Below are 27,879 nucleotides of genomic sequence, written 5' to 3'. Positions count from 1 at the left end.
GCTGACCTCCATTTGGAAATAGTTAGAATGAACATCGCTCAATTATTCTTCTCTGTAATTTCCTGAGGCTTTCGATGAACTCTTTATCCCAGCCATAAATTTCTCCTTGAGTCATGAACTGCCATAGTTAACTTTAGCTTTCTTGTCTGAAATTGGAGCTATGCATATATTTTTCAGTGAATTAGGTTTTCTGCTTTGGAAAATGACTCAGAGTTTAAGGGATATTTTCATTTATTTGACTGAATTAGCAAAGATAATTCTTCCTTGTCCTTTTCCATCCTTAAATCAGAACAAAAGCTGTAAATTATTTTATTCACTGTAGCAAAGCTGAATACTTTAAACGTTTATAGTTCATCACATGGTTCTTAGGTTTTCAGTATGGATTACCAAAATTGATTAGCATACTGGCTTCCTTTATTGAAATTTCTTAGCTAAAGGAACTTTAGTTTGAAATAAGCATATAATTGACCCCTTTACCTTATCTACCTCCCACAGCCTCTTTCTCTAGTAACCACTAAACTGTTGTCTATGTCTGTGTTGTCTTGTTCGTTTGTTGCTTTCAGTTTTATATCCCACATATAAGTGAAATCATGGTTCTCTACTTTTTCTTTTGGACTTATTTTGTTTAGCATGACAATTTAAAGATCCATTGGTGTTGTCACAAATTGGCAGTATTTCATCTTAGCTGAGTAATATTCCATTGTATATATGTACTACATCTTCTTTATCCAGTCATCTATTAAAGGACACTTCAGTTGTTTCCATGTCTTAGCTACTTTAAATAATACTGCAGTGAACATTGGGGTGCATGTAAATGTTTTCAAAATTTGGGGATAGATACCCAGAAGAGAGGTTGGTGGGTCATATGGTAATTGTATTCTTAATTTTTTGAGTAACCTCCATACTGTTTTCCATAGTGGCTGTACCAATTTGCAGTCCCATCAGCAGTGTATGAGGGTTCCTTTTCCCCCACAACCTCGCCAACACTTGTTATTACTTGTCCTGTTGATAATAGCCTTTCTAACAGGTGTCAGATGGTATCTCATTGTGGTTTTGATTTGCATTTCCTTAATAGCTAGTGATATTGCATGTCTTTTCATATGTCTGTTGGCCACTTATATATCTTTTTGGGAGAAGTATCTGTTCAATTCTTCTGCCCATTTTGTAATTGGATTGTTTGTTGTTTTGCTGTTGAGTTGTATGAGTTCTTTATATATTTTGGATATTAGCCCCTTATTGGAGGTGGTATTTGAAAGTATCTTTTCCTATTTAGTTAGTTGCCTCTTTGTTTTGTTGATGGTTTCTTTTGCTGTACAGAAGCTTTTTAGTTTGATATAGTCCTATTTATTTTCGCTTTTACTTCACTTGCCTTTGAAGTCAAAATTATAAAATCCTCTAGTTCAAGATCCATGACTTTAGTACCTATTTTTCTTCTGTGCAGTTTATTGTTTCATGTTTTATATTTAGATCTTTGATCCATTTTGAGTTAATTTTGGTGTATGGTGACAGACGGCAATCTAGTCTCATTCTTTTGCATGTGGCTTTCCAGTTTTCCCAGCACCATTTATTGAGACTTTCTTTTCTTCATTATATATTTTTGGCTCTTTTGTTGAAAATAATTTGTTCAATATATGTGGGTTTATTTCTGGGCTCTCAGTTCTGTTCCATTGGTCTGTGTGTCTGTTTCTTTTCTTTCTTTTTTTTTTTTTTTTGCCAAAACCATGCTGTTTGGATTACTGTCACTTTGTAGTATAATTTGAATTTAGGCAGTATGATACCTCTGGCCTTGTGCAGTATCCATATGATGGGTTATTGACTTGTACACTTGAAACTTATATAATTTTATTAACCAATGTAACCTCAATAAATTTAATTTTAAAAAAATACACATAGAAAAGCCTACCAAAAAAAGAAAATAAACATATAAGTTGAAGACTTTTAATGCAGTACCTTCTTATGTCAAATATAGAATTTACTTATGCGAAAGATTCAAATATAGCAAAGAACATAATGAGAGAAGAGAATCTACTTCATTTTTATCTTTAATCCAAATGTAATAAGTGATATTTTAAACTTAATTAATGGAACCAGACTATTACTTATGAATTGGATGCTTCAAATTATTTTTCCTCCCCAGAGATGAAGTTTATGAGTGTGGTGTGTGTGTGTATGTGTGTTTGCGATGGCTAAGGAACCTGTTTTCCTATTAAAGGTCAGAAACCAATAGATAATTAGGTTGCTCTTTCTGTACTCAACCTAAAATTTTACTTTAATTTTGATTGCCTTTAATATGGGGACTCTGATCACCAGACGAAGGTAGTTTTAAAGATTTGCCAAGAAACAACTCAGTAAATGAAACTTGGGATACAGAATTGTAAACAAGATTTTTAAAAATCGTGTCACAATTTTGATATGTCAACAACCATTTATCAACTTATATTGTTGAATCTGTAACTTTTTAATTCAAATTGAATTATATGAAATTGCTGACATTTAACTATTTACCTAGAAAAATGACAGCTTTGCATGGTTTGACCTATACTTTAATCAGAGCTTCTTAACTGCTGACATCACACACACACACACACACACACACACACACACACACACACACACGTGAAGTACTGTTCATACTTGTACATCCGTTTTTCAGTGAACTGTAAGCAGTCCTTTAATTGAGATGTTTTGTAGGGTCCGTGATTCTGCAAGCAAACTACTTACTCTCACAATGGACAGCTCTTCCTACAGATGTAGAAAGAACCACTCACCTCTTCCCACTCCTTTCTGTGCATCCATATTTCTTTGCTGCCTGAAATAAGCACTCAGAACTACTAGACATGAAGAAATGTTGTGGTTAGCCAATAAAAACTTCATTGTGCTGTTCTCTTAAATTTTCTCCTCTGCTCAGTGGGTATAAAGTTGTCGCTTGCACAATAATTATAAGATGCTTTGGTATCTTTCCTTTTTTTCATTTCTATCAAAATGGCCTGAATATGAAATCTGAAGAAATGCAGAATAGATGGGCAGACTGTAATTGAGTAAGAAATTATTTACTAAAGGATAAAATAGAAATTTCAAAAGTTAAAATTTAGGTGATTCAGGCACTTCAGTGGATAATGTTGGCTGAATTATCAGTTATGGAACATAAAAGGAAAGGCGATAAAAATGTTCAAGCTTAGTTACTGTCTTGCTAAATGATGTGTTGCCCTATTGAATCTAGTCTTGGAAAAGGAGCTGCCTTTCTCCAAGTTTAACACTGTTTACTTGTACAAAATCCTCATTTTGAAAATATATATGTTGTGAATGTGTTCTTATTTATATATACAAAAATATTTTGGATGAAGATAATAAAACTATACTACTGGAGATTAAAAGGAAGCCTTATCAGAATTAATGAAAAGGCTGAATAATTTTTATAAAAAATTAATGCAATTATGTAATAATTTTAAAAGCATTTAATAACTCAAACTTGGTTGTTTCTACAGTATAGGAAGGCATTCTAAGGGCTTCATGAGGTTGAGTTATCAGTAGTCAAAATGTTAAACATTTGTACAGTGCTTGAAAATAGTTTGTTCTCAAGTGTTCTGACCATCATCCCTGGGGTTAAGTTCATTGCTTATTAAGGTCACTGTCTTGGTGGAAACAGACAGCTAGCAAGCCTAATTAGCCTGGCCCCTGCTGTATGAACTATGACAGATTCTGTAAAGGAAAAACCCAGATTTTTCCATCCCATGTAGGGAAAAATGTAGCTCTTCCTCACTATGTTTCTCTCTTATGTGTCTCATTTACTGTTCACACAAAACACTTCTGACACTTCTGGTCACCAAATATGTGTATTTTTCCTTACAGCAAGCAATCCTCTGCAATACTCTCTGGGTGTTCTACAATTTAACTCAATTCTGACACTGTCGCCCTGGACATAGCATCAGATCCCATAGGCTAAGGGCTCAGTCCCACAAAATTGCCACTCCCCCATTTCCCTTTCCCCACAGACATACTTCACATGCCAGTCACAAGCTCAAGTTATCACCTGTGCTTCTGACTGACTGGGTATAGATTGGATATTTCAAAGATCTCCTCCTTGAGTTCGATTAATTTGCTGGAACAGCTCATAGTACTCAGGGGAACACTTAACTTTTGTTTACTCATTTTATTAAAGGATGTGATAAAGGATACAGATGCACAACCAGAAGATATACATAGGGCAAGGTCTGAGAGGGTCCCGAGCAGTTGGAGTGTGTCACCTCCCAGTGTGAATGTGTTCATCTACTTGAAAGCTCTGCATACCCCACACTCTTGGGATTTTGTGGAGGTGTTCTCATATAGGCATAATCAATCATTAACGCCTTTCTTCCTCCCTGGATGTGGGGTGGGGCTGAAAATTCCAAGTTTCTAATCATGGCTTGGTCTTTTTGGTGACCAGCTCCCATCTAGAAGCCTTCTAGTAGTCCACCCAGAGTCACCTCATTAGAATAAAATATGCTCCCAGTACTCATATCACTTAGGAATTTATAAGAGTTTTAAGAGATATAAGCTAGGAACCGTTGACAGAGACCACTATATATATTTCTGTTACCTCATAGCCTACTCCCCAGTCTCTGGTCACCACCTATTCACAGCAAAATGATACACAACTCAAAACATACTGGCACATTAGTAGGATCTCATTCAATCATTAATAATTATCCAATCCATCTTCATATCATATGAAAAATGTCTCCCAGGGTAAGGACACTCAAGATTTCAGGCTTCCAATTTGATCTTGACAGGTTCTAAAAGCAGGAGTGGTCTCAGCAATATATGGCTTCACCCTTTCAGATATCTGATATAATTGAACTAAAAGACAATATCACCTCTTGCTCTGAGCCTCTTCCAAGGTGTTAATGTAATATCGAATTTCTCTCATTACATAACCCAGATTCTAAATGGAATATCTGTTGAATGGCTGTAGGTTGTGGTTTTCTCTTGGGTGGACATACCTAGTTATGTGTGACAATATATTTTTAGGTATTGTAGATGTTACTATGTTTTGAGTTGTTTCTTTTCGGTTTGAGTGTTTTAAATATGTAGTACCACTACTTGGCTACCCTACATTGGTTCAGAAAGATCTTGGAGGAATAAATGAGTAATGTTTGATTGCAAATTATAAAATAAAGAAATAATATTTAGGTAATTGAAAGTCGTAAAGAGTACTAAGAAAAAGTGTGGTTGATCAGAACAATAGAAAATGGAGATGCCAAAGAAGAAATGTTCTTGAGGTGAATGTCAACTTGAACTGGTTCCTTAATTTGGACATTAAGTAGTTAGCAAGGAGTTGTAAAGGATGGAGGAATAATTTATAAATATTTGTGGTTTAACTGACATGGTTAAAATAAAGAGGAAGACACTGAAAAATAATTTACTAGTCTACAACAATGGTTCTCAAACTTTTTGAACAGAGCTTATGAATTGGGCCAAGAAAGTAATAACTTCTTGCCCCATCCCACATCTTCTCCAGCTGCTCTATGATCTTGGGCAAGCTATTTGACTTCTTTAAGCCTCTTTTCCATCAGGAAAAAAAGAGTGAATACATGTTTTATAAGTATATGAAGTGCAAGGAGTCGAAGGCCAGATGAAGGCATTGTGAACTCCTAGTTCAGCGCATTCTTTCTTCTCTTTCCCACTAAAGACTTTATCTGTATTTTAGCCTTTTGAAATTTTGCTCTGTAAAAGGAAAAGTATAGTTTCAACAAAAAGAAAAAGTACGTCCAAATTATCATATTATCCTCAGTATTTCAGTGTTACCCCGAGTATCTCAATGTATTTTATTAAAAGAAGTTAGGTATTTGGGGCATAAATTTTTCTGTCTTATGTTTTTGTTTCACTATCTTATATTTATTTCAGTTTTTCATTTTCCTGTATAGTTATCTATGCTTGCAAAGTCCAAAACCTAACATTTAAATAATAGTATTGTCTAGACTGCAGTAGCTAGCACATCTGTTTTATACTCATTTTCACATACATGTCAGCTACATCTGTCTGTGCTATCTCTCTCCTCAGTCTAATGGAAAGATGAAAACTTTCTTAAATTTTTCTTAAAACTTTTAGGACCTATAGTAAGGGTGTTCTTTTGAATTCGTGGCAGCTTTTTATAGAAAAGATGTTGAAATTATCTCATTGGTGTTAAAATAGCAAGAACACTGTGTTAACTATCTAACGAAAGTCAGGAAATGACTGTAACACCCAGAGTTTCCTTGTGTTCCAAGTATAATTGACGAGATGTGTACTTACTATAGCCAATCCTTTCCCACATACTCTAGAATTGACAAGAAATCGTCAAGTCAGTGAACCTTTTCATCCAGCAGTAAAGTTATTAGAGGAAAGCAGTATAGCCCTTAGCCTGCCCTGGACTTCACAGGTGGAGAACTCTACGGTGGCTCTCTTTCAGCCATTCCCCTCCCAAAGGATGAGGAGTGTACAAGGCTAAGAAATGTCCACCTGTAGTTCATGCTCTTTCTTTAACACTGCACCCCAGGGATTGGAAACCCAGAAGTCCCTGCCCAAATGGCCCCAAATCCACTCTATCAAAGGAGTGACCAAGGCTATTTGTTTATGGGGAGAGCTAGTGGATGAGCATGAACATATGGGCTGTGTGCCCATACCATATAAGTCTTCACTATGTCAGACAGAGCTGGGGGTGAAAAGGAAAGGGGGCTAGCCATAGATGGTCAGTGGGTGTGCAGCTGTCATCCCTCTGCCATCTTCCTGCATGGAACTCTGAGGAGTTCAAGAATCCAGAATTTGTCCTAGCTTTCTAGGACATTTATGAAGGTATATTTCAAAATACAGAATAGAGCATATTTTATTTAACAGTTACGCATCTAGTTTATAACTTTTAAGTGTTTAGAGCTGCAGTATGTAGGTCTCTGATTGTATTCTCACTCTGGGTCTCAGAAGAGCCAAGAAGAAGGGATAAATGAACCTTCATTTCTCCTTGTGGGTGAGCCTGTATCCTTTAATTTGTCAGTCCAGTACTGGATTAGGCCTCCAGGATAACTTTAGGGTGATACCTTTGGCTGTAATCTGGTCCCTGTTATGCCCTGGCACTAGAATGCTACCTCGGGGTTTTATTTGTATACAGATTTTTTTTGTACCTCTGTATACAAATAATATTTTCTTAGCTGGAGATATCAGTTTCAAATATTTCTAGTATTTATAGAAATACTTGATTCCTTTTATTTGTATTTTAGTACCACAAACCTCGCATCTTCAATTTTTCACTTAAATTGAGTTTTCAGATAATCAAAACTTACACCCTTAAACATAAAAGTTTATTTTTTGTTTTAATCATTTTTGACAGTTAAAATGTCCTGTAATTCATATACATATATAATACATATATACATGGAGACACAAGAATGTATATAATTTTCTGCCTTTACTAAAGAATATTTCTTTAGAAATATAATAGGGCTAATATTGTTAAACTTCAAATACTTGAGTTTCAGAACTTTTCCATTCTGTAAGAAAAGAATTTGGAATGTAAATTTGTTCCTTACAAATATTTTTTACATATTCAATTTAATTATATAATTTGTTAATGTAAGGTTTTTGAAGATAGAATTATAAAAAAGTGAATTTAAGAAGAAATAAATTAGGTTTTAATTTCTTAGAATATAACAGCTTTAACATGCTATATCAGACATGAGGAAATAATATTCATTTTATAAAATTCACTTTCAAATTACAGAAATATTTACAGGTTTTAGAAAAAAGACATCTTGGGAAATAAAATGAAAAAAATTAACACTGCAAGATTTTCAAAATACTAAAATTTAAAATACTGAAATTTAAAAATATTTAGGCCTTTTAGTGAAATTCAAGCTCAACCAAATAGCAGAAGCTGAGTCTATGCTTTCACTTTGTGGGTCTAGTATTCTTATTTAATTTATTCATCAATAAGAAATGAATCGCTTTTTAGGTTTGTACTACAGAAAATGCCAGTTAATTTCCAAGGAAGATGTTACTCATGATACGAAGCTTTTCTGCTTGATGCTGCCCCCAAGCACTCACCTTCAGGTGCCAATTGGGCAACACGTTTACCTCAAGCTAACTATTACAGGTAAGGAGGCAAAGAGAGGCTTTGGGAAAACAGTTTTTTTAAATAAGCAGTTCAAAATCAGTACTAATCTCTTCAGAAAGCACCATTTAGGTTATTCATTAATGTTTCTGGGCAGCTGGATTTAGTGACGGCTAGATGCTAGGTTTGTGGATGTAGTGTTCCTACATGTTGGAACTACAGCTGTGCCCATATCCCATGGAACAAAGAAATTGCCACTAGCCATAGTGATGTTTCCACCAGCATTATAATTTATTGCTAACAAAGCCTTAGAGGAAAGAAGCGAGAGACAACACAAATGGTCCTTCATGAAGACAATTCCTGAAAACACATACTAGCATCTCTTAATAACCACTTATGGTTGAGTCATTTATACAGTTGAATTTATAAAATTCAAGGTGAGAGGATGATTATAAATGATGTACCTATATATGCCACCAGTTTAAGAAGCTCTCTAAATGTATTCCTTACTGTGTAAATTAGTTCCCTCCTTTTCATCCTAAAATTATCTCATTGACTTATGTTAAAAACCCTTCTTATGATGTCTGACATTTTCTTGCCCTTTTGAAGCTACAAAAGGTAACATTCTCATATCAGTTATAGTGCTTCCAGCAATCAGTCTAATAGACTACCAGCCAGGATCTGGTGAATGTCATATGTTACTATGGCACTGCAGAGTTTTTCTCTTCATTATCACTAATGTCAGGTTATCATTAAATAGCTGGTATCATCCCCAGTACAGTTATTGTCAAATATGTTATAATAGATAGATTAATTTTGCATATGTCAAGCAGCCATGTATAAAATTATGGTCTTTGAAATGTGTGATGACTCCTCTCTCTTTGGAATTTGGCTAGCTAAAATATAACATGAATTCTTATTAATTTTACCCTGTTTTTAAATACTATAAGAAGTTAGTTGAATTACTATTTTTTTCATTCAGCTATCAAAATAATATATAATATATTAAGACAATAAAACAATTTAAAATATATAAAGTAAAATATGAACTTCTTCCCTTTCTCACACCCAAGTAGATGATCAGTAGTCATTATTACATAAGTACCTTCTTACATCTCTGTATAAACTTTTGATGACATTTTTGTTATGACTCATTATGAAGTTTATATGTTGATGGAATAGATGGTTGTCTGAGTTTGTTTTTTTTAAATACAGATCCCTATCTTATTCCACACTTAATAAAAACAGATTTTTTATATTAATGAATAAAGTATTGATTTGTTAAAATTATTTCAGCACAGGCTTGGGGTATATATATCTATACTATATATCTACAGAATATACAGTTAGAATTACATAAACATTACATGTACAGTTTTAAATATATACTGACAGCATCATAAAATTAGTCTTTTTCATCTTCATTCAGAGCTTTTTAAATTTTTAGAATTAAATTTGTTTGTCATGACTTTTTCTAGGTACTGAAATAGTGAAGCCATACACACCTGTATCTAATTCCTTACTCTCAGAGTTCAAGGAACCAGTTCTTCCGAACAATAAGTACATCTACTTTCTGATCAAAATCTATCCTGCTGGACTCTTCACACCAGAGCTTGATCATCTTCAGATTGGTTAGTAATTTTGGTTTTTGTTTGTGTTTTGTTTTGTTTTGCTTTGCTTTTACTTCATTTATGTTCTAGATTAGATCACATGTTATACTGCCCTCTAGTTATCGCCATCTGGGAGTCTATCAGATATCTTAAACTCAACAAGTCTACAAACAAAGTTATGTTTTCTTTGTCTCACCCAACCTATTGTTACTTCCATACTCATCATTATTATAAGCAGCATCACTGTTCATCCTTGACCTGATCTGGAGACTTGAGTCATCCTTGAGTTTCCTCATTTTCTCCCTTCCAATCCAGTCAGCCACTGTGTTCTACTGAATCTAACTCGTTCTTTTCAATCCCTTCTGCTGCCTTTTTAAGCCTTCATCATTTCTCTCTTAGCCTCTAACTGCTCTCTCACTTGCCTTTAACTGGGGTCTTTCTCTTTCTGTTTATCTGCATTTTCCAGGTATTTTTCCAAACTGCCCTGAGGATAGATTTAATCATATTGCTCTACAGCTTTGAAACCTCTGCTGAGTCTCCATCACCTAACTAAGTCCTCTGCATGGCCTGCAAAGACTTTCATGATCTCTCCAGCTTCATTCTCTCATTATACAAAAATCCTTGTGCTACTCAGAGTTCCATGAGCCTATCCTCTTCATTCATAGCTATATGCAGTGCCTTACCTAGGATGCTCATCAACCCTTTCTCTGTCAAGTGCCTTATTTTAAAGAAGCAAAACAAAACAAAACAAAACAATTCTTTTATGAATCTCCCCTCCTCCTCTGAATCCTCCAATAACTAATACTTTGTTCATAGCTCTAGGATAAGAACAAGTAATATTTCTTCTATATAAGACTTTGAGATTAAAGGTAGAGTGTCTTACTTATCTTTATATTTCCCACACCTAGCATAGCACTTGGCACATAATAGGCTCTTAATAAATGTACTTTGAAAGAATGACTAAAAGGACTATAATGAAATCTATTATGGTTTAGAGACTCTTCTTTCTGCTTTTACTCCTTTTTCTTACTTCAACTTTTTACTGCCTTTGCCTAACAGTAAAAATACTCTTCCCTTTTCTCAGGCATTATTAGCAGTACATTGGAGTAAGAGTGAAATAGATCACTAATATTTGGAAATAAAGAAAATTGTGTTGTGTTCTAGAAGTTAAGCTTGGAAATCTATATGTAATGGTGTGATTAGTTGTCTTTGGTTGCATAAATCAACATATTAAATATAAATGTGAACTTACTGAATTTTGGGATACTTGCAAATCTAGTGAAGGTGACTATCATCTTGTGAATGACATATGATTGTAATATAGCAAGTGGAAACTTAACTGATGGCATTTATAACCTATTTATAGAGATTGTGTGAACAGAGCAAAGTGGAGAAATAGCCTAGAACATGGAAAAGGGAAGCTTAAAGAACAAGATCAGTGTTTTTTTAATCTCACCCAGGGGAGCTAGACATGACACAGATACTTGTTTCACTTGGAGGAATGTATACTGGCATGGTAATGATAACTCATGCAGCCTCATCATGGCCTAAATAAACTACCCTATAAAATTAACCACTTTATTTGTTTCAATCCCATGTTCACCAAGCAACTTTTATATGATTATTTTGGCATTTCAAATCTCAAATGAATGAGATGTCCTAGATGAGTCGTGTAATATTCAGATGCAGATAACCTGTCTGTAAGTCAGTGACCATTCTGACATGTGCACTTTAATCCGTTGTGAGTTCAATTAGTATCAAGTACCTTACCTGTGTCTTATCCATTTTATGACATTGGAAGAGCTGGACTCCGAACAAAAGTTACCATATTAACATCATTTCTGTGATGCTTCTTTAGGAAACAACCATCTGACTTTTTCCTGAGGATGGTCTTATCTTATGGTCCCTTTCCAACCTGTTAACAAGGAGCTTCTGTTACTTTCTAATTCTTGGTTCATCTATTACTACAAGATTCTTCTATCCTGCTATGGACAGGAAAGGAAAAATTATGAACATCCAAGCATTTAAAAGTGAACCAGAGTATTTCAAATTATTTTTAAGATATGGACAGCTTTTAAATATATACATATATCTATATGTGTGTGTATGTGTGTGTAATATATATATATAATTTTTTATTTTTTAAATTACATTGAAAATTTCTGAAATGTCCTAAGGGTTGTTCGCTTACATGAGTGGTACATAATGGTTATATGTTTTTTCAATTACTTTGACTTTATATTGGGAAGTAGCATGCTCCAAGTACAGTTTCCGATCTTGCTTTATTTTTATAGGAATTGAATTCAGAACAGCTCTTTTTTTTTTTTAACTGATAGGTCTTTTCAAAGATTTGATGGAAATGAAGTTAGCCCATTTACTAACATGAAATTTTAGAGTACGTTTCTATTTCGATTTTCTCTCCTACTAGTCTTATTTCTGTGGTTAAGAATCAATTTGTAAGTAGCGAATATCTATTTTTACCTTGTACTATGCAAGACAGACATAGACTCTGCTTTTGAGGTGCTTATAATTTAATTTATACATCAATCCTTTATTGATAATTTGAGCTTAAGTACTTGGCAGCAGTTTGTAAATTAGACTCTAGATGGTTTGGGAAAGTAATGTTGGGATGAGTGTAATTAAACCTCATTATTAATTCGATTATAGTGATATAATCTAGACAAATTTGGGGACCTAATGAGTACTCCTAAAACTCTTTACATACCTTAAAGACTGAGATGTAGTCTGAAAGTTAAGCATTCATCTGTTACTCATCAGTGTTCTAAATTCAGCTAGGTTTAGCCTTCTCAGTTTCCTTGATTTTTTTTTTCTGATTTAGTTTATATTTTATTGTTTAGGAGATTTTGTTTCCGTAAGCAGTCCTGAGGGCAATTTTAAAATATCCCAGTTCCAAGAATTAGAAGATCTCTTTTTATTGGCAGCTGGAACAGGCTTCACACCAATGGTTAAAATACTGAATTATGCTTTGACTAATATACCCACTCTCAGGTATGTAATTTTATCTTTAATTACCACCCTCGTGAGGCTGTTAGATTAGTATAAGATATTCTAAATTTAATTACTCAGTGGATCCTAATAGATGTGTTCTCATTTCCTCATTCGTTTCTTACTCTGCCTCCTCAAAGTCTTAGCTATTTTATTAACTTCATTCTTTTTATTTGGATACTTTTGGTTACCTAATTGGCACTAAAAAACATGCTAGTTCACTTTTAGACTTCTATTCATGCATACTTTAAATGTAATCGAAATAGTTCTTTTTGAGTTGTTGTTTTTTTCTTTTAAGGAAAGTGAAGCTGATGTTCTTCAATAAAACAGAGGATGATATAATTTGGAGAAGCCAATTGGAGAAATTAGCATTTAAAGATAAAAGGTATTAAATTAGTATTAGCTCTGCTCATACACGTGTAGTCAGTCTTGGCCTTATCTCCTTTGGTTGGAGTTTTTAATTGGCCAGGAAGCTTTTTCAAAGAAAAAGTAAACTAATCAATAATTCCGTAAATGTAAATAATGTTAATATTCCTTCCCCAAAGAAATGCTGTTTGAAAATATCAATGTGACATATATATATATATCAATATATACTATTTTATGTTTTATATATATACTATTTTATATATATCAATATATACTGTTTTATGTTTGTTATTTACGCTGAGTTGGGTTTCATTCAGAATGATCCAGTGTAGTCAATTTAGTAATTCAGGATTTTCTTGTTATAGTGGGGACAGTTCAAATAAATTTAGTGAAATGGATTAAGCAAAAATAAACATATTTCTTTACTGCAAGATTTCTTAGAGCCTTTAATATTACTAATGTCCATGTGACTTTTCAGGGAGGGATTCCTTTGCATTGTTTAGTAAGATTCTCTTTATTTTTGTTTGCTTACATTAACACTTATTAATAGCTGTATCACTAGTGGTCCTCAGTGCACACTTTGGGAAATGCTACTAGAGGTAGTAGAAGAAAGTTTGAGTCAGACTGAACTCAGTGATAGAATGAGGCAGCAAGGAGAACAAAGTGAAAATATGTTTCACTAAAAAAAAGAGCCCTAGCACAGTCAACTGAAATAAGATAATTTAAATGGGCATGTGCCCCATCTCTCCTAAAGAGATTTGAAAGCAGTAGGAAATTCTAAATGAATTTTTTAGAAGAGCAAATTAGGTAAGCTGACATACTCTCTGTAATCATCAAAAGCTATTTATAATAATTTCAGGACTCAAGGCACACAAAGTATCTGAAGTAAATATTTGTGTTTATGATAATATGGTGTAGATAGTTCGAGGCCTTATAAAAGTTAAAGACCTCAGAAACTCAGCTGTTTCTCTAAGGGCTCCAGGTTCTTCTAAATATTTTGTGGATAGTATTAATAAGGTAATGCTGTGTTTTTTTCTAGTTTTTTTCCTTCCTGTTGTCTCCTGTCCTCCCCTCCTCCTCTTTTAATAAATGACTTTCACAAATTAAGGATGACCTGAACTTATTTATCCTTGAAGTGTTTTCTTACATACTTATAAAACATAAACCTAAGAATTTTTACTATATTTATTTAGCTGTATGGCAATTTAGAGCGTGATTTAAGGAAATACAAACTCAAGTTTTCAAGTGTCTTTTACACTAATTTTCAAAGTGAAAAATTGGAAGTAGTATTTATTGAAAAGCCTAAAGACCTAAATTCTAGTTTTCATGCTATCCTTCCCTAGCTTGAAACTTTATTCAGAAATTACTTAACCTCTGTGAGCCTGTCTCTTCGTCTTCAAAACAAAACAGTGGCATCTTTCCTACTTACTTCATAAGGCTATTGTGAGGATTAGAGAAGATAATGTGAATGATTTGAAGACTGAAGCCCTACCTCAGATATTTGAATTGTAGTTAATAGAGGGCCTCTGTATACATGTATTTTGTTTCTGTATTAACTGTTTGAGTTCCTGTTTCCCTAAACAAACATTTAAAAGAATTTAAACAGATATGGGTAGGATTTTTAAGTTTTTGTTCTTGTTTTAAGTATTTCTGAAAGTTTTTTTTTTAAATTCTTTAAAAATAGTTCTCTTATAAAAGTCCATTTACCAGCATTTTAATGAACAGATATTGTACTTTCAATCTAATAATAGGAGTTAAACTTAATATAAGAAGTAATTGGCAGAAAGGAATGTGTTGACGGCCTATGAACGTAAAGTGTCTTTTAACAAAGACAACTGTGTGTTTTGTTTTGTTTTGTTTTGTTTTGTTTGGTCTGGTCTACATAATTTGGGTTGGTGGAATTGCATAGGCTGCAGTATTGAGGATGAGGAAAGGCCCCCTTTTTTCCCACTTCTGGATGACTGGCTCTAACAGCACTCACCAGGTGAGCGATACTCTCCAGCTTGCTAAGAGAGGTGATAGTGTTCCAACTGCTGGCCTGCCTGTATCCTCCCTCTTCTACACCTTCTCTTTCTCTTCTTGTTCTCCCCTGCTTGCTCCTGTGTGCTCACACTGTCTCTCTACTTCCTAACCTCCTTCTCTTTCTGGAAACATGGCTCTCCTTTCTTGAAGCACTCTTTTGGCACCAGCTTCTAGCATTATATAATTTACTGCTCCATGGAGATTCATGGTCAGGCCCTCACTGGAAAATGAAAAAGCCATTTTCAGATGGCTTTGGAATATTTATTAGGAGTTTTACCATATTTTGAGGCTTTATGCAGATATAGGAGAAACCTAGCCTTAAAGCTTATTGATGGGTTTTGTAGTACTCTTCATTCAAAAATATACTTGTTGAGTCCCATACATAAAAGGAAAGTAAAAGTTCAGATTTAATATAAGGTAATTTTAATTAGCCACATTTATATTTCAGTTAGCATTTAAATCTATTTTATATATATTAATTAAATCACCCTTTCCTACATCTCGTCTCTCCTATTTCACTTCTAGTTTTAGTAATAAAGTTTCTGAAAACAAAATGTGACACCTGAACACATCTCCTTGGTTAAATTACTATTGGGTTGTAAATTTTTTTAAAAATTTTCTTAGATTTTATAGTTAAAAAAATGAAATACTTTGTTATCTGTAGGATTAGGTCTCAGCCTTCCTTTGTGGAACAAGGAAGGATAGAAAAGATGGATAATAAGGCTGGTATATGATCTAATATTTTCATTTTCAGCAAATGTGCTATGCTTGTCCTCAGTTTATCTAGATAATGTGATTAGCAACTGAAATTTTTGGAAATATTGTATAATGGAAACTTATTAACCTTGGACTTTGGGCAAATTACTTGATCTGACTGGGGCTCAGTTTTTCCATCTGTAGAATAGGGACATCAATACCTACATCATAGAATTGTTTGAGTATGGGGGCAGTGAGATAGCATATGTAGGCATCTAACCCATAATTAGCATATTTGTAACATTCATTCATTCATGAAATATATGTGACCATCTACGGTGTGCTTGTACACAGGGATACAACAGTGATCAAGATACTGTGCTAGCTTATTTTCTCACGCAGTATTGGGAATGTGTATTTTCATTTTCCCACATTGCTAAACTTAGTAGAAATGCAAAGCAGTGGGTATACTATAAGTATTCTTTTAGGATATTTCTATTTCAACCTAGTTTTCATATCATTAAGTATAAAGTTTGAACAGAAGTTAACTTACATGAATTTTATCCAAATATGTTATTATACTTGATTGTTAACTTTGATAGTTGGAACTCAATTCACAGCATTCAAAGTCAAGCAAAATCTCACACATTTATTTTTCTTAAAAATAAAAATGAGAGAAAACAGAAAGCAAATATGTACAGCAACAGATGTAACTAATTACTATGCAAACTGAAATCCAAATTAAATTTCACTCATCTCTACTGTGCAGTGTTTTGAGGCCTAATTGATGCAATCTTCACATTGGCCCACCCTCTCCCTCCCTTCAGGAGAATGTACTAGCTCTGTGAGGTTCCAGCCTTTGCAGAACTGGTTTCAAGGGATAGGACAGTTTGACAAAAAGATTCAATTCTGGACAACATTTGTAATATATAAATATAACAATTATTTTCCTTCCCTTTAGCGGTCATTTTTGGAGACAACTTTATTTTAGTAAAGCTAATAGCATATACTTTTGTATAAATAATAGAAGTTATTGATTTGCTGATGTTTTTCCCTTCTATTTATAAAATTTATACATATTTATATAGAAAAAAATGTAAGGAAAAAATCACTTATAATTCTACCCTCTAAAGAACAATTATTAACATTTATGGTCCCTATCTTTCCCTTTTCTCTTCCCACTCCCCCTCACCCCCCCACACACTGACATACTTATACACACATACCTTTTTGTTTTGTGTTTGAGAAAGGATGAGGCTAATGATTGGAACGTAAGAGAAGAAGAAAGAGACTCCAGGCAGCAGGGGAGTGGGGCACAAAGGACAGGGGATCATATCCCCAGTTATATACACAACAGATATGTGCATCACTTCAGGCAATTGTATTCACTATTTGCAAAGTGTTTTTAATGTTGGGAAAAGATACAAAATGAATAAGACTACCTTCCTGGGGGAGAAGTTCTAAAGTACAGCAGTAACTGGAAAGTCTGCTTCAAGAGGAACAAATCACATGTTTGGAAGTCTAGGGAGAGGAAAGAGTAATTGTTTTTGAGAGGTCAGTGCTTGTTTGAAGAAAGGGCTTTTGAGTAGGCTTTGGGAAACAATAAGCATTACTCTGAACAAGAAAAATTTGAGTATTAGGATTTCATGAACAAAAGAACATGAGGGCTGGGAGGTTCAGAGTGTTTTAGCAAAGAGCAGAGCCCAATCTGTGGAGTGATATATTCATGAAAGAGAACAATGCGAAATAACTTTGTAAAAAATTAACCCATTAACTCCGTATCATATTAGAAGGAATCTTAGAGGTGATCACTTCTAATCATCTTGTTTACAGTTGAAGAACAGAGTAGACTGAAATCAGGTGATGGGAGACCTTGAATATAATTCATATAGTAAATAAGTATGTATTAGATGGATGTGAAAAGGCCCAGCAACACTTGGCAGCTTATCTCCCTTTATTATTGACAAGCTCAGAAGATAATAACCAACTGTGTTTCTGTACTTGAGTGTCAGTATTGGGACTAGCAATGTATTAGTCCCAATTAAGAGAGCAGAAGCCAGTGGTTGTAGAAGCATAAGTTGAATGATGTGCCTGAACCTCTTTGTTTTTCCCTAGCCTGTGATGCTCACAGATATGTGGGCCCCTAATCTAGACCCTTATACTAGGGGTCCCCAACCCCCAGGCTGCAGACCAGTACCAGTCTGTGGCCTGTTAGGAACTGGGCTGCACAAAAGGAGATGAGCAGTGATCAAGAGAGCAAAGCTTCATCTGTATTTGCAGCCGCTCCCCAGTGCTAGCATCACCATCTCAGCTCCACCCCAGATCACCAGGCATTAGATTCTCATAGGTACACCGGTCCCTAGTACCAAAAAGGTTGGGGACCGCTGCCTTATACCTGTTCTTCTGATGCTCCTCAGATGATGTGTTTCTTGGAATGTTCTTCTTAACATGTTCATGTGTTCCTGCCAAAGGGCTGTGTGATTAAATAAGTTTGAGAAACAGTGTGCATTGTATTCCCTTCTTGAAGATTTACCTTGAACTTAACATAGTTATGGCTTTGAGAAATTCTAAAGAAATCTATTTAACTTTTTTTAACCCAGTAGTCCCAAATGTATTTAATATTAATAGTTAGCCTTTTTTTTTTTTTAATGGAATGCCATTAACATCTGGAGGAGTACTAGTGATTCAATAGATTCATTTTAAGAAATGTTTCCACAATATGTATAGTTTATCTAATTTTAAACCCTAGCTGTTTGTTTTGTGAGCTGTTTTTCTCATGAGCAAATAGCAAATTTTCCTGCTCTTTCTAGAATTTTTCTTTAGCTAGTGAAGCCAAGAAAAGCTGGGGCTCCAAATAATCTAAACTTTTCTTCTGAGACTTTTTAAGTAAAGAAATTGTAAGATTCAGTCTGGGTTTTTAGAAGAACTAATATGGCAATGATGTTTAAGAAAGATTAGGACGGGCTAAGGCTAGTAGAGCAATATTTTAGATAAGAGATATAAGTGCCTCATTTGGAATTGTAGCTGTAAAAATGAGAACTTAGGGGACACGTGTAAGAAATATGAAGGAGGTAGGTTTTGGAAGCTGATTGGCTAGAGAAGGAGGGAATAAGTTATTGGATGCCTACAGGCTCTGCATAGGATTTAGACTGAACAAATATATTTATATTTCAAGATTTGTTAATCTTAGATTATTGTAAATCTACTTCAAAATATTTTTTGATAAGCTTATTTACTTCCATTGCCATTAAGACCACAGAGACATTTGTTAGAAGCAAGTATATTCTTTATCTTTTAAAAAATGTTGCTTTGAACTTCATAAGTTATGTAAATGTACCTTCATATAATGTTCAAAATGTAACTTATAAAGTTCAAAAATGTTGCTTTGAACTTTATAAGTTATGTAAATGTACCTTTCAAGAGTCCTGGTCCTTTCTGGCACTGTTGAAATTATTGGGTGGAAAGTATTTTCAGAACATTTACCAATCTGTCCTCTTATGCTATAATTGTTTCAAACAGTAATTTGGCCTTCTTTCAGAAACTTCTGAAGAGATGATCGATTCTACAGTAACCATCTATATCTTGATTTGGTATAAGAAATCATTTGTTAGAGTATTCTTGAGTCTTAACTTGGGATTGATCCTGCTCCAGTTAAGCTCTTCTCTAGTCCTATGAAGGAGAAAAGCAAAATAGGAGACTCTTTACAATATCCTTAAAAATTGCATTCAGTTCCTCTTTTTCAGTTGAGTGCCCAAAAGTTATAGCCAAGGGACCCATTATGTGAATAAATAGAAAATGAGAAGTGTACACCATGTATGTAAGGATCTCAGTTACTTATCACCCTTTCATAGATTCCTGCAGAAAGTATGCCACTGAATCTCAGTAAAAGAATTTTTTCAGATGATAAGAATGCCAATATTTATTTATATACCTTAGCAGTTTTATTCTGGTGATAGACTTATTGGAAACAGAGCCAGAGGAGGCTATTATTTTTAATTTAACAAGGCAATTGCTATCTTTTATCCAATTGTTTATGTATAATTAGAAATTTATTAAGACAGTGGTTCTACAGCTGCTTTTGGGTTCCCTTTGATAATCTGATGAAAGCTGTGGACCTTCTTCCTAGAAAAATGCACTGAGAAATTGATGTTCATTTTTATATGAATTTCATAGATGCCAGCATATGGCTTTATTCTTCTGTATACAATTTTTTAAAAATTTTAGTCAGTATGACTTCTTTGTAAATAAATTCCTTCATTCATGCTACAAGTTGTTTTTTTTTATACACTTACCTTGAGCCAGGCCCATCTATAGCATTGACAAAGTCAGACAAGGATCCTACCTTCATGGAGCAGTAAGCAAATATTACATTCCAGATTTATCTCAAACTATCTTAGTTTTAAGAGATGGAAAGGGAAAATAAGTTAGTGAAAGTATTTGGGGAGGCTATTTTGTATAGGATGGATTAGTATTGCTGCTAAAACAAAATGGGAACCTTGAAGGTAAGAAATAATAAAATCGAAGTTTTAGAATTGTAAGAGACAATGTCATTCTCTCACCTTGTTCTACAAATGGACCAATAAGACCTAGAAGCTGGGGTCTAGTTGAGAGCCAGGGCACTCAGAGTTGGTCTGTGTGCCTGTGCCAGGCTCGTCAGCTCTTGTGAGCCTTAGCCCAGCTGCAGCACAGCAACGTGAAGGCTGCTATGCCAGCCACATCCTGTTTCTGTGCTGATATTTGGCTCCCCAGACCTCCTCACAAGAGAAACTGTTCATTTCAACTTTTTCTTAAGATTGGAATTAATGTATAATTTTCTTCTGCTCTAAGAGAAAATAATTACTCATTGGAAAATGTAGAAATGCACTTGTTCCGATGCTATTGAAATTTGGAAGAATTGTGTTTTGCTAAAATGGAGCAAAGGGAACAGGTACAACATAGAATTTTGAACCATTTACTATGGCTCTTCACCAGCCATTCACTTCACTGATTACAGAACTGTGGGAAGAAATACTCTGTAGTTACATTGTGAAACTTGTTTTTATGTTCTCATTTTAATTCTGTACTATTTCTTTTTCTTTTATGTTTCATTTCATAGTATTTGAATGCCTCCTTTGTGTTGGCCACTGGGGGCCTAGTGGTAGCCAGAGCAAACATGGTCCTGGCTCTCTTAGAGTTTATGGTATAGCAGGGAAGGTGGACATTAATAATCATCTTGGTGACCACATATTTACCACTTGAAGTAAGGTCTATGAAGAAAAGAAAAAAGAAAACATTTCTACATCAGATATAGCAAGGGACCCAAAACTGGTGGGACTGCGGTGCTTCCCTGTGGGGATGGTGCTTAGCAAAGAACTGAGGAGTGGGGTGTGGTAGAAGCATTACACAAGGAAGAAAGAATATGGGCAGTGTTGAGGCACTGAAGACTGGGAGAAGCAGACACATAGATAGGAGCTAGGATTTGGTTAGGATGTGAGTCTGAGGAGTGAGGGGGAGAGAGGTCCCCGGGATAAATCCTAGCTTCTTGGCGTATACCACCATTCATGACCACATGATACCACTTAAATGTGGGATATAAACCTAAAAGCAGCAAACAAACAGGACATACAAACAGAGACTCATGGACATGGAGAGCAGACTAGTAGTTAGAAGAGGGTAGGTGGGGAAGGGGAAAGTAGTTGGAGTAAAAGAGATCAAATATGTGGTGACAGAAAGAAAGCTAACTATGAGCGGTGAACACACAATGCAATATATATATGCCTTACTGGTGAATTGTATACTCGAAACTTATTGGATTTCATTAACCAATGTCACCATAATAAAAAAATAATAAAATAATTTTTAAAAAAAATGAAAAAAGAGAACATCAGGTTGTTGGGTAGAGAGATTGTAAGGTTAGATTGAGGCCTTTGAGAAAGCAGCATTAAGAAGTCAAACAGACTGTTGGTTAAAAAGGTCTAGAACTCATTAGAGGTTTGAGCCAGAGATTAAAATGCACTTGTCACTGGAAATTGCTCTTCACTATGACTAATATGAGCAGATTGTTAATAGAAATGCAGAGTTCTCTGGGATCCCTTGGAGCTCTCTTTCTGAGTTCAGTAAAAAATGCGAAACTATTTTTCTCTTCTGTAGCAAAAGCTAATCCTTAGTAAATGTGGACTTAACCTTATATGTTTTTGTTAAATCTTTGCCTATAATCTATTGTAGTGCTTTTCTAGCAAGTGTGTCAGTTTTTATATATTGTTTTCAAGGGGAGAAAAGGAAATTTTAGTGAATTTGAAACATGCTAATATGTTTCGTGTTTAAATGAAACATGTTTCATTTATAGATGTTTAAAAAATGTTTCTTTTCTCTAGATTTGATATTGAATTTGTTCTCTCAGCACCTACTTCTGAGTGGAATGGCAAACAGGGACACATTTCACCAGCTCTTCTTTCTGAATTTTTGAAAAGAAGTTTAGACAAATCCAAAGTCCTCATCTGCATTTGTGGACCAATGCCATTTACAGAGCAAGGAATAAGGTGAGTAGTGATGTGGTAGCAAAAAGAATCCTCAAGATCCTCCATAAGAAATGAAAATTTTCCATAAGAAACAATTGCCTTAGCTCTCAGTTCATCGTAGTCATACGAACCTGCACTTTACTAGCCTGTTACAGCTTGAGAAGATGACAGTTTTTAATCTTCATACAGGTGAAGGTTGGAAGCTAAAATTATTACACGTAGAGTTAGATGTGAACACAAAAGTAAGATACAGCCAGCTCTTAATGCCTCCGCCAATCACTAGAAGTATGGATACATTAACAAGATGGGTACCACAGTCTTATTTGGGAAACCAGATTCAACCTCTCCTTCCACCAAAACATTACAATATATAGTATTTAATAAACAGTGTTCGTAGTAGCTTTCCCTCTTTCTTCATTCTCTGCAACTGGGTGAAAGTTAGTAGATAATACAGTGATTGAAAGCCAGACAGCAAGACAAAAAGGAAAGAGTAGAACATAAGCCAAGAGTAAGACTTGAACTCTGGAAAAAGATAAAGAAAAAGTAGTGCCCATCTTATTTGAAATTCACCTTGATCTGATTTAACTCTAAAATGACACTTTAAAATATTGTTTAAATATAGCCACTATGGGATTTCTAGATCATTTTAAAATATGACTGCCTTACATGCCCTGTTTTTTCCTTGTTTGGTATATGACTAAACCTATTATTTTCTAGATAATTTTCTTTCTCTCTTGCTATTTTATTTTTAATTTTAATTATGAAAAAGATTGAGCAAAAATAGGCGTTAAAAAGTGTTTCTCTCCATGTTGTATTTAAAATTCATTTTAATTAAATTTAAGTGTACTTCTGGATTTTAATACCTTCAGGAGAACGTTCTTCTGTTTAAGCTATTTCAACTTAAAAAATTAATTACTATTAAACTTTAACATTTTAAAAGCTCAAACCAAACTATAAAAATTATAGTTAAGACTAACAAAAACAATTTGAAGTAAAACAATATTTCAGAACAAAAAGACTAAGAACTACATTCTCCTACTTTATCGACACTGCTATTTTAGAAGTATCTTACTACTTATTTATAGATCACAGCACAATAATACTTTTAAGTGATGGGAATCATAAACTTCATGAAGAAAGAGACTGACTTTAGGGCCACTTGGTCCACTTTCCGCTGACCGATGAAGGGAATCCCTTGTACGGCCTCCTGGTAGAAGTGGGTTATTTTCTCCCATGAATTACAGGCTTCTTGAGAGCTCTTCTGTTTGGTTCCACGTGAGGCTTAGCCTACTTTCTTGCATCCTGGAGCCTCAGTGCATGTATAATAAAATAAAAGGGAGCCAAGGTGCTAGTATTTTTGCCTTTTTAAAATTGACCGTAATCTCTATAGCTGCATTTTCTCAGCTTTACCTCAGAGCTGATCTTTCTATGCTGTGCCGGCTGGCTTGCCCAGAATTGCTCAGGAGTGTTATCAGGCATCATATGTGGTCTCATGTGGTCACTCACTCTTAAACGTGCTACATTGAGTTGCCTTGTGAGATGTGGCTTGATTCAGATCAGAACTTGCAATTCATAGCCCTTGTGAATTTCAGTCTAGGACTCATTTCTTTCATTTCCTTGTCCTCACCCTGTGATACATCTCTCACGTGACAGTTACATGAGTCTCTTATTATATCATAGTATTTGCCGTCTTCAAAGATGACTCTTTGGGATGCCCATTCCTAGTGCCCTGCAGTCTCATGTTTGCTACACAAGTTATATTCTAAGTATAATCATTCCAAACATACTTTCTATATTTGGTGAAAATTTGTCAAATTTTTATGATGTGATAACTCAGAAACCTTTTTTTAAAAAAGTATAAATAAAAGTTTATAATTATTTAGCCGGTGAAGGTTCTTTCCACCATTAAATACCCACTTTATTACAGAGATGAATGACAGTCTCTACTTTCAAGGCCCACACTGTCTAGTGATACAAACAAATGCATGGACTGCTAACTAAAATACCACTCAGAATGTTGTAAACACTTGCTAGAGATAAACACAAGTTGTTATGGAAATTCAAGAACAGACAGGGTCTTTTACCTAGGGGCGTGTGTACTGGAGAGACGAGAACTGCACGGTCAGAAAGACCTGTACTTTGAATGATATCTAAAATGTTGCCAGTCAGAGGAGGTTGAGAAGGGTGGTACAGGCAGGGAGAGGATGAGCAGATGCATTAAGGGTGCAGGTGTTCAGAAGTCTAGACTGGTAGAGCTAGCATGAAGCAGCTTGCCAGGGAGAGACAGGAGGTATGGCTGAAAGGTAGGAAGGGTTCAGACAGAGGCTTGACTGTTGCACCAGGTTGGCCTCATAACTCCTATGCCATACTCTCTTTTTATTTGAATATAATAAAAAATGTGCTTTAAAAGCTGCCAATTTGGGTTTGAATCCCATCTCTACCACTTAGAATTGTCTTATAATCATTAACTGGGTATCCTGGGGCCAGTTACTTAACCTTTCCAAGCTTTAGTGTACTCACCTGTAAAAGAAAATAAATAACAATACTTATTCATATGAAGTACTTAGCATAGTAACTATATATGGTAAGTGTTAAATGAATGTTTATGATCAGGTACATTTTAAACAGAGCCATTTCTAAGATTTTAGTCTCCATGTACAGTTTTCCAGGTTGCATTATCATTAAGCAGTATTTCTGCTTTTTTTGTTTAGTGGAGAGAATAAAAATAGAATGCTATGGGGATCAACTCCTTACTTTGAAAGCTGGTGAATTAAGGGGGTGAAAATAAAGCATTTATTCTGCCTTTAATATATGAGCTATACTATAGGGTAACCACATAATAAATGAGCAGAAGTTTTTCTTAATAGAGTTCCTCAGCTGATAAATGAAGAAAGAATGATAGAATATCACCAATTTCAGTCCCTGATGAACTGATGGATCTATAGGTAGATCATCAATAGTTGTTAGCATCCACAAAGAGAGGCAACCAGGTATTATGTGCCTCCTGATGGAAGAATACTACCTATGAAGTAGTATTGTCAAAAAGAATATAACCTGTCTATGGCCATGCCATCCTGTACAAGCCCGATCCCGTCTGATTTTGGAAGCTAAGCCGGGTCGGGCCTGGTTAGTACTTGCATGGGAGACCAGCTAGGAAGACCAGGTGCTGTAGGTGTAAAAAAATATATATATTGTATTTTAAAGCAATATATATATATAAAAAAAACCTGTGTCTGATCCAGCCTCTAGATTCAGTTATTAAATTATGGGCAATAAGAGGATATAAACACATACCATTCAAGTATTCCACAGGAATGCAGAAAAATGAGGACTGTGGGAGACTCAGCACATAAAAGTCTGATTTTGTCAAATAAATTGCAGTACAAAGAGAGAGAGGGATGGAGGAGAATCTTATAGATCAAAAGATACCTAAAAGACTTATCAGGCAATCACAATGAGTTGACTTTAATCGGATCTTGACCCAAACTTTAAAGTTACGCATTATAAGACAATTGAAATGTTGAACACTGACTAGATATGTGATGATATTAAGGAATTATTGTTAATTTTTTAGAAGCGATCATTGTATTTTTTTAAATACATAGGAAATGAGGGAAATGAAAAAGTACTATGTTTATGATGGTAAACTTTGATTTCCTTTAGATTTAAACATTTTCTCTAAGAGACTTGTGCTTTGTATTTGTTTTTCAGGTTGCTGCATGATCTTAACTTTTCCAAAGATGAGATCCATAGTTTTACAACATAATGAAGAGCTGTCATTGTCCTTTACTCAACTGTTTTATCTAAATTTGTGATTGCTTAGGGTTTTTTAAGACAACATTTTTGTATATACTAAAAGGTTAACTAGAATCCAGGCTTCAGTTTCTTAAATGAAATCAAATGTTCCTTTAGTATAGATAACTTGTTGACTTTATTTTATACCATAACTTATTTTACTACTGATATTTGACCTGGAAAGTCAATCATGGCAACAGGTGTATACAGGATTGTTTGTTATAAATCACAAAGTTCCTTACCACTTAAACTGTATCACTGTTCTACGATGAGCTCTTGTGTTTTATGACATGATGAAGTAAATGATCATTTTGATCACGTTTCTATGCTGTAAAATGTCTTAGCAATACAGTAAATTTTACATTGCACTGTTAACTCAGGAAATGATCATTTATGTCCTAGTTATTACTATTAAAACATGGAATGTTATAACTTACTAAGTTATCCAAACATTTTGTGCATGTGTGTGTGTGTGTGTGGCATTGATACAGAGTAGAATAAAAGTATATTTAAATACTTTTTAATCCTTGTCGTAGAAATGTTTTTGAATGCAACAATATTGGGTCCACATCTAAGGGAAATTTTAAAAGGCAACAATAAAAGATGTTGGAGATACTTCAGACACACAGCTTGGATCAGGTGTATTAGAGAGTTTAAGAGAAACTTGACAGCTGTTTTTATTCTTAGCCCAAAGCAAAAGCATTAGGAAAGATAATGAAAGTGTAGCATCTGGTCCCAAGCCTAAAATAATCATTTGGTGCTATGGACTGGGTTAAATTTTAATTCTTTTTGAGCCCATCTAGACCAGCTGGGAAAATGAGGAACACTCTCTCCTAAATGGTACTTTCCCTAGCTGGCTGCTCTCCCTACAGCTGGCAGTTCAGCAGGGAGCCCTTCTGAGCTCTGATGTGTGGGACCTTCATATGCTTCCCCAGGTTGGGATTCAGCAAAAGGTATGGAGAAAAATCTTCGTGAACTTTTTATGAGGAAACCGTGTTAAATGAATAGGTGGCTATTATGTAAACTAATAGATTTTTCAGTCTTATTCAAGATAGCAGCAGTGTTTTCACAGAAATATGGGGGTTAGAAGAGTCTCCAATTGCCCTGTGATTTCGTAATAGCTAAATCTTCACTGAATGGATGATGCATCGAAAAGGCACACAATATTAACATTCCTCAAATTACAAGCACCCAGCTTATGAAGCTCCCTGTGTACAAGTGGCTGGTTGAACGCTCTCATCTTTTCCTGTGTTTCCCTCTTCTCTAGCCAGTTCTACACACGTTGTCATCCACCCAGGCAGGGTCTGATCTAGCCATCCTGGGCTGACAGTGCTTTCTGGTGCCTAACAGCAATATTATCTAGTTTCAAGCCTCCCTACCAACCTCCTTTTTCTCCTCTAAGTGGGATCATGTACTTTCTGGACGCACCTTTTTTTTTTTTATAGTTTATTAGTAATATAGCAATTCTGCGTTAGCCAACAGCTTTCTAACCTTTTCTTACCTTTTTTTCTTTCTCTTCTCATCCCTTTCTAATTACATCAAGCAAACAAAATCTTTGTTACTCTATTTATCTCTTCCTCATTCCTCTTCTTATTGTATTTTAAAGCAATAGAAAACCCATAGGCATCTTCTAGGGTGTTTCATTGGTTCACATGATTTTATCAACATATATGTTAATTCTCAAATTAGATAGAGAGCAAATTGAGAATCAGTCAGCTGAGTTTCAGTTTACAATATCCACTTACCTGTTAGATACCATCTGGATGTTTCGCAAGCCCCTCAAACTCAACATTTCCCAAACTATCTTTTTTTATTAAATTTATTG

The 27,879-nt window shown here is 34.7% G+C and overlaps 1 protein-coding gene and 1 pseudogene across 7 annotated transcripts in view; both read left to right on the top strand.

Annotated features, from left to right (window-relative positions):
* Window positions 1–26,578, top strand: part of LOC105295277 (cytochrome b5 reductase 4) — a 76,073-nt gene extending 49,495 nt beyond the window's left edge. For 3 of the 7 annotated variants that reach the window (XM_011364882.2, XM_011364881.2, XM_011364880.2), the window contains 6 exons: window positions 7,961–8,101; window positions 9,538–9,690; window positions 12,528–12,678; window positions 12,974–13,060; window positions 22,116–22,280; window positions 25,971–26,578. In XM_011364882.2, the coding sequence (XP_011363184.1) occupies window positions 7,961–8,101; window positions 9,538–9,690; window positions 12,528–12,678; window positions 12,974–13,060; window positions 22,116–22,280; window positions 25,971–26,025 (752 nt within the window). In that variant the 3' untranslated portion in view covers window positions 26,026–26,578. Of the gene's footprint in view, window positions 1–7,960; window positions 8,102–9,537; window positions 9,691–12,527; window positions 12,679–12,973; window positions 13,061–14,953; window positions 15,029–22,115; window positions 22,281–25,970 lie in introns of all 7 variants that reach the window. The other 4 variants (XR_002781491.1, XR_002781490.1, XM_023533414.1 and 1 more) reach the window with 3 other exon arrangements.
* On the top strand, window positions 25,316–25,434 carry LOC111742856 (annotated as a pseudogene).
* Window positions 26,579–27,879: the final 1,301 nt, after the last annotated feature.

The sequence above is a fragment of the Pteropus vampyrus genome, unplaced genomic scaffold (assembly GCF_000151845.1).
Source record: "Pteropus vampyrus isolate Shadow unplaced genomic scaffold, Pvam_2.0 Scaffold102, whole genome shotgun sequence".
Lineage (NCBI taxonomy): Eukaryota > Metazoa > Chordata > Mammalia > Chiroptera > Pteropodidae > Pteropus > Pteropus vampyrus.
The sequence above is the reverse complement of the archived record's forward strand: the minus strand, read 5'-3'. Positions and strand labels throughout refer to the sequence as shown.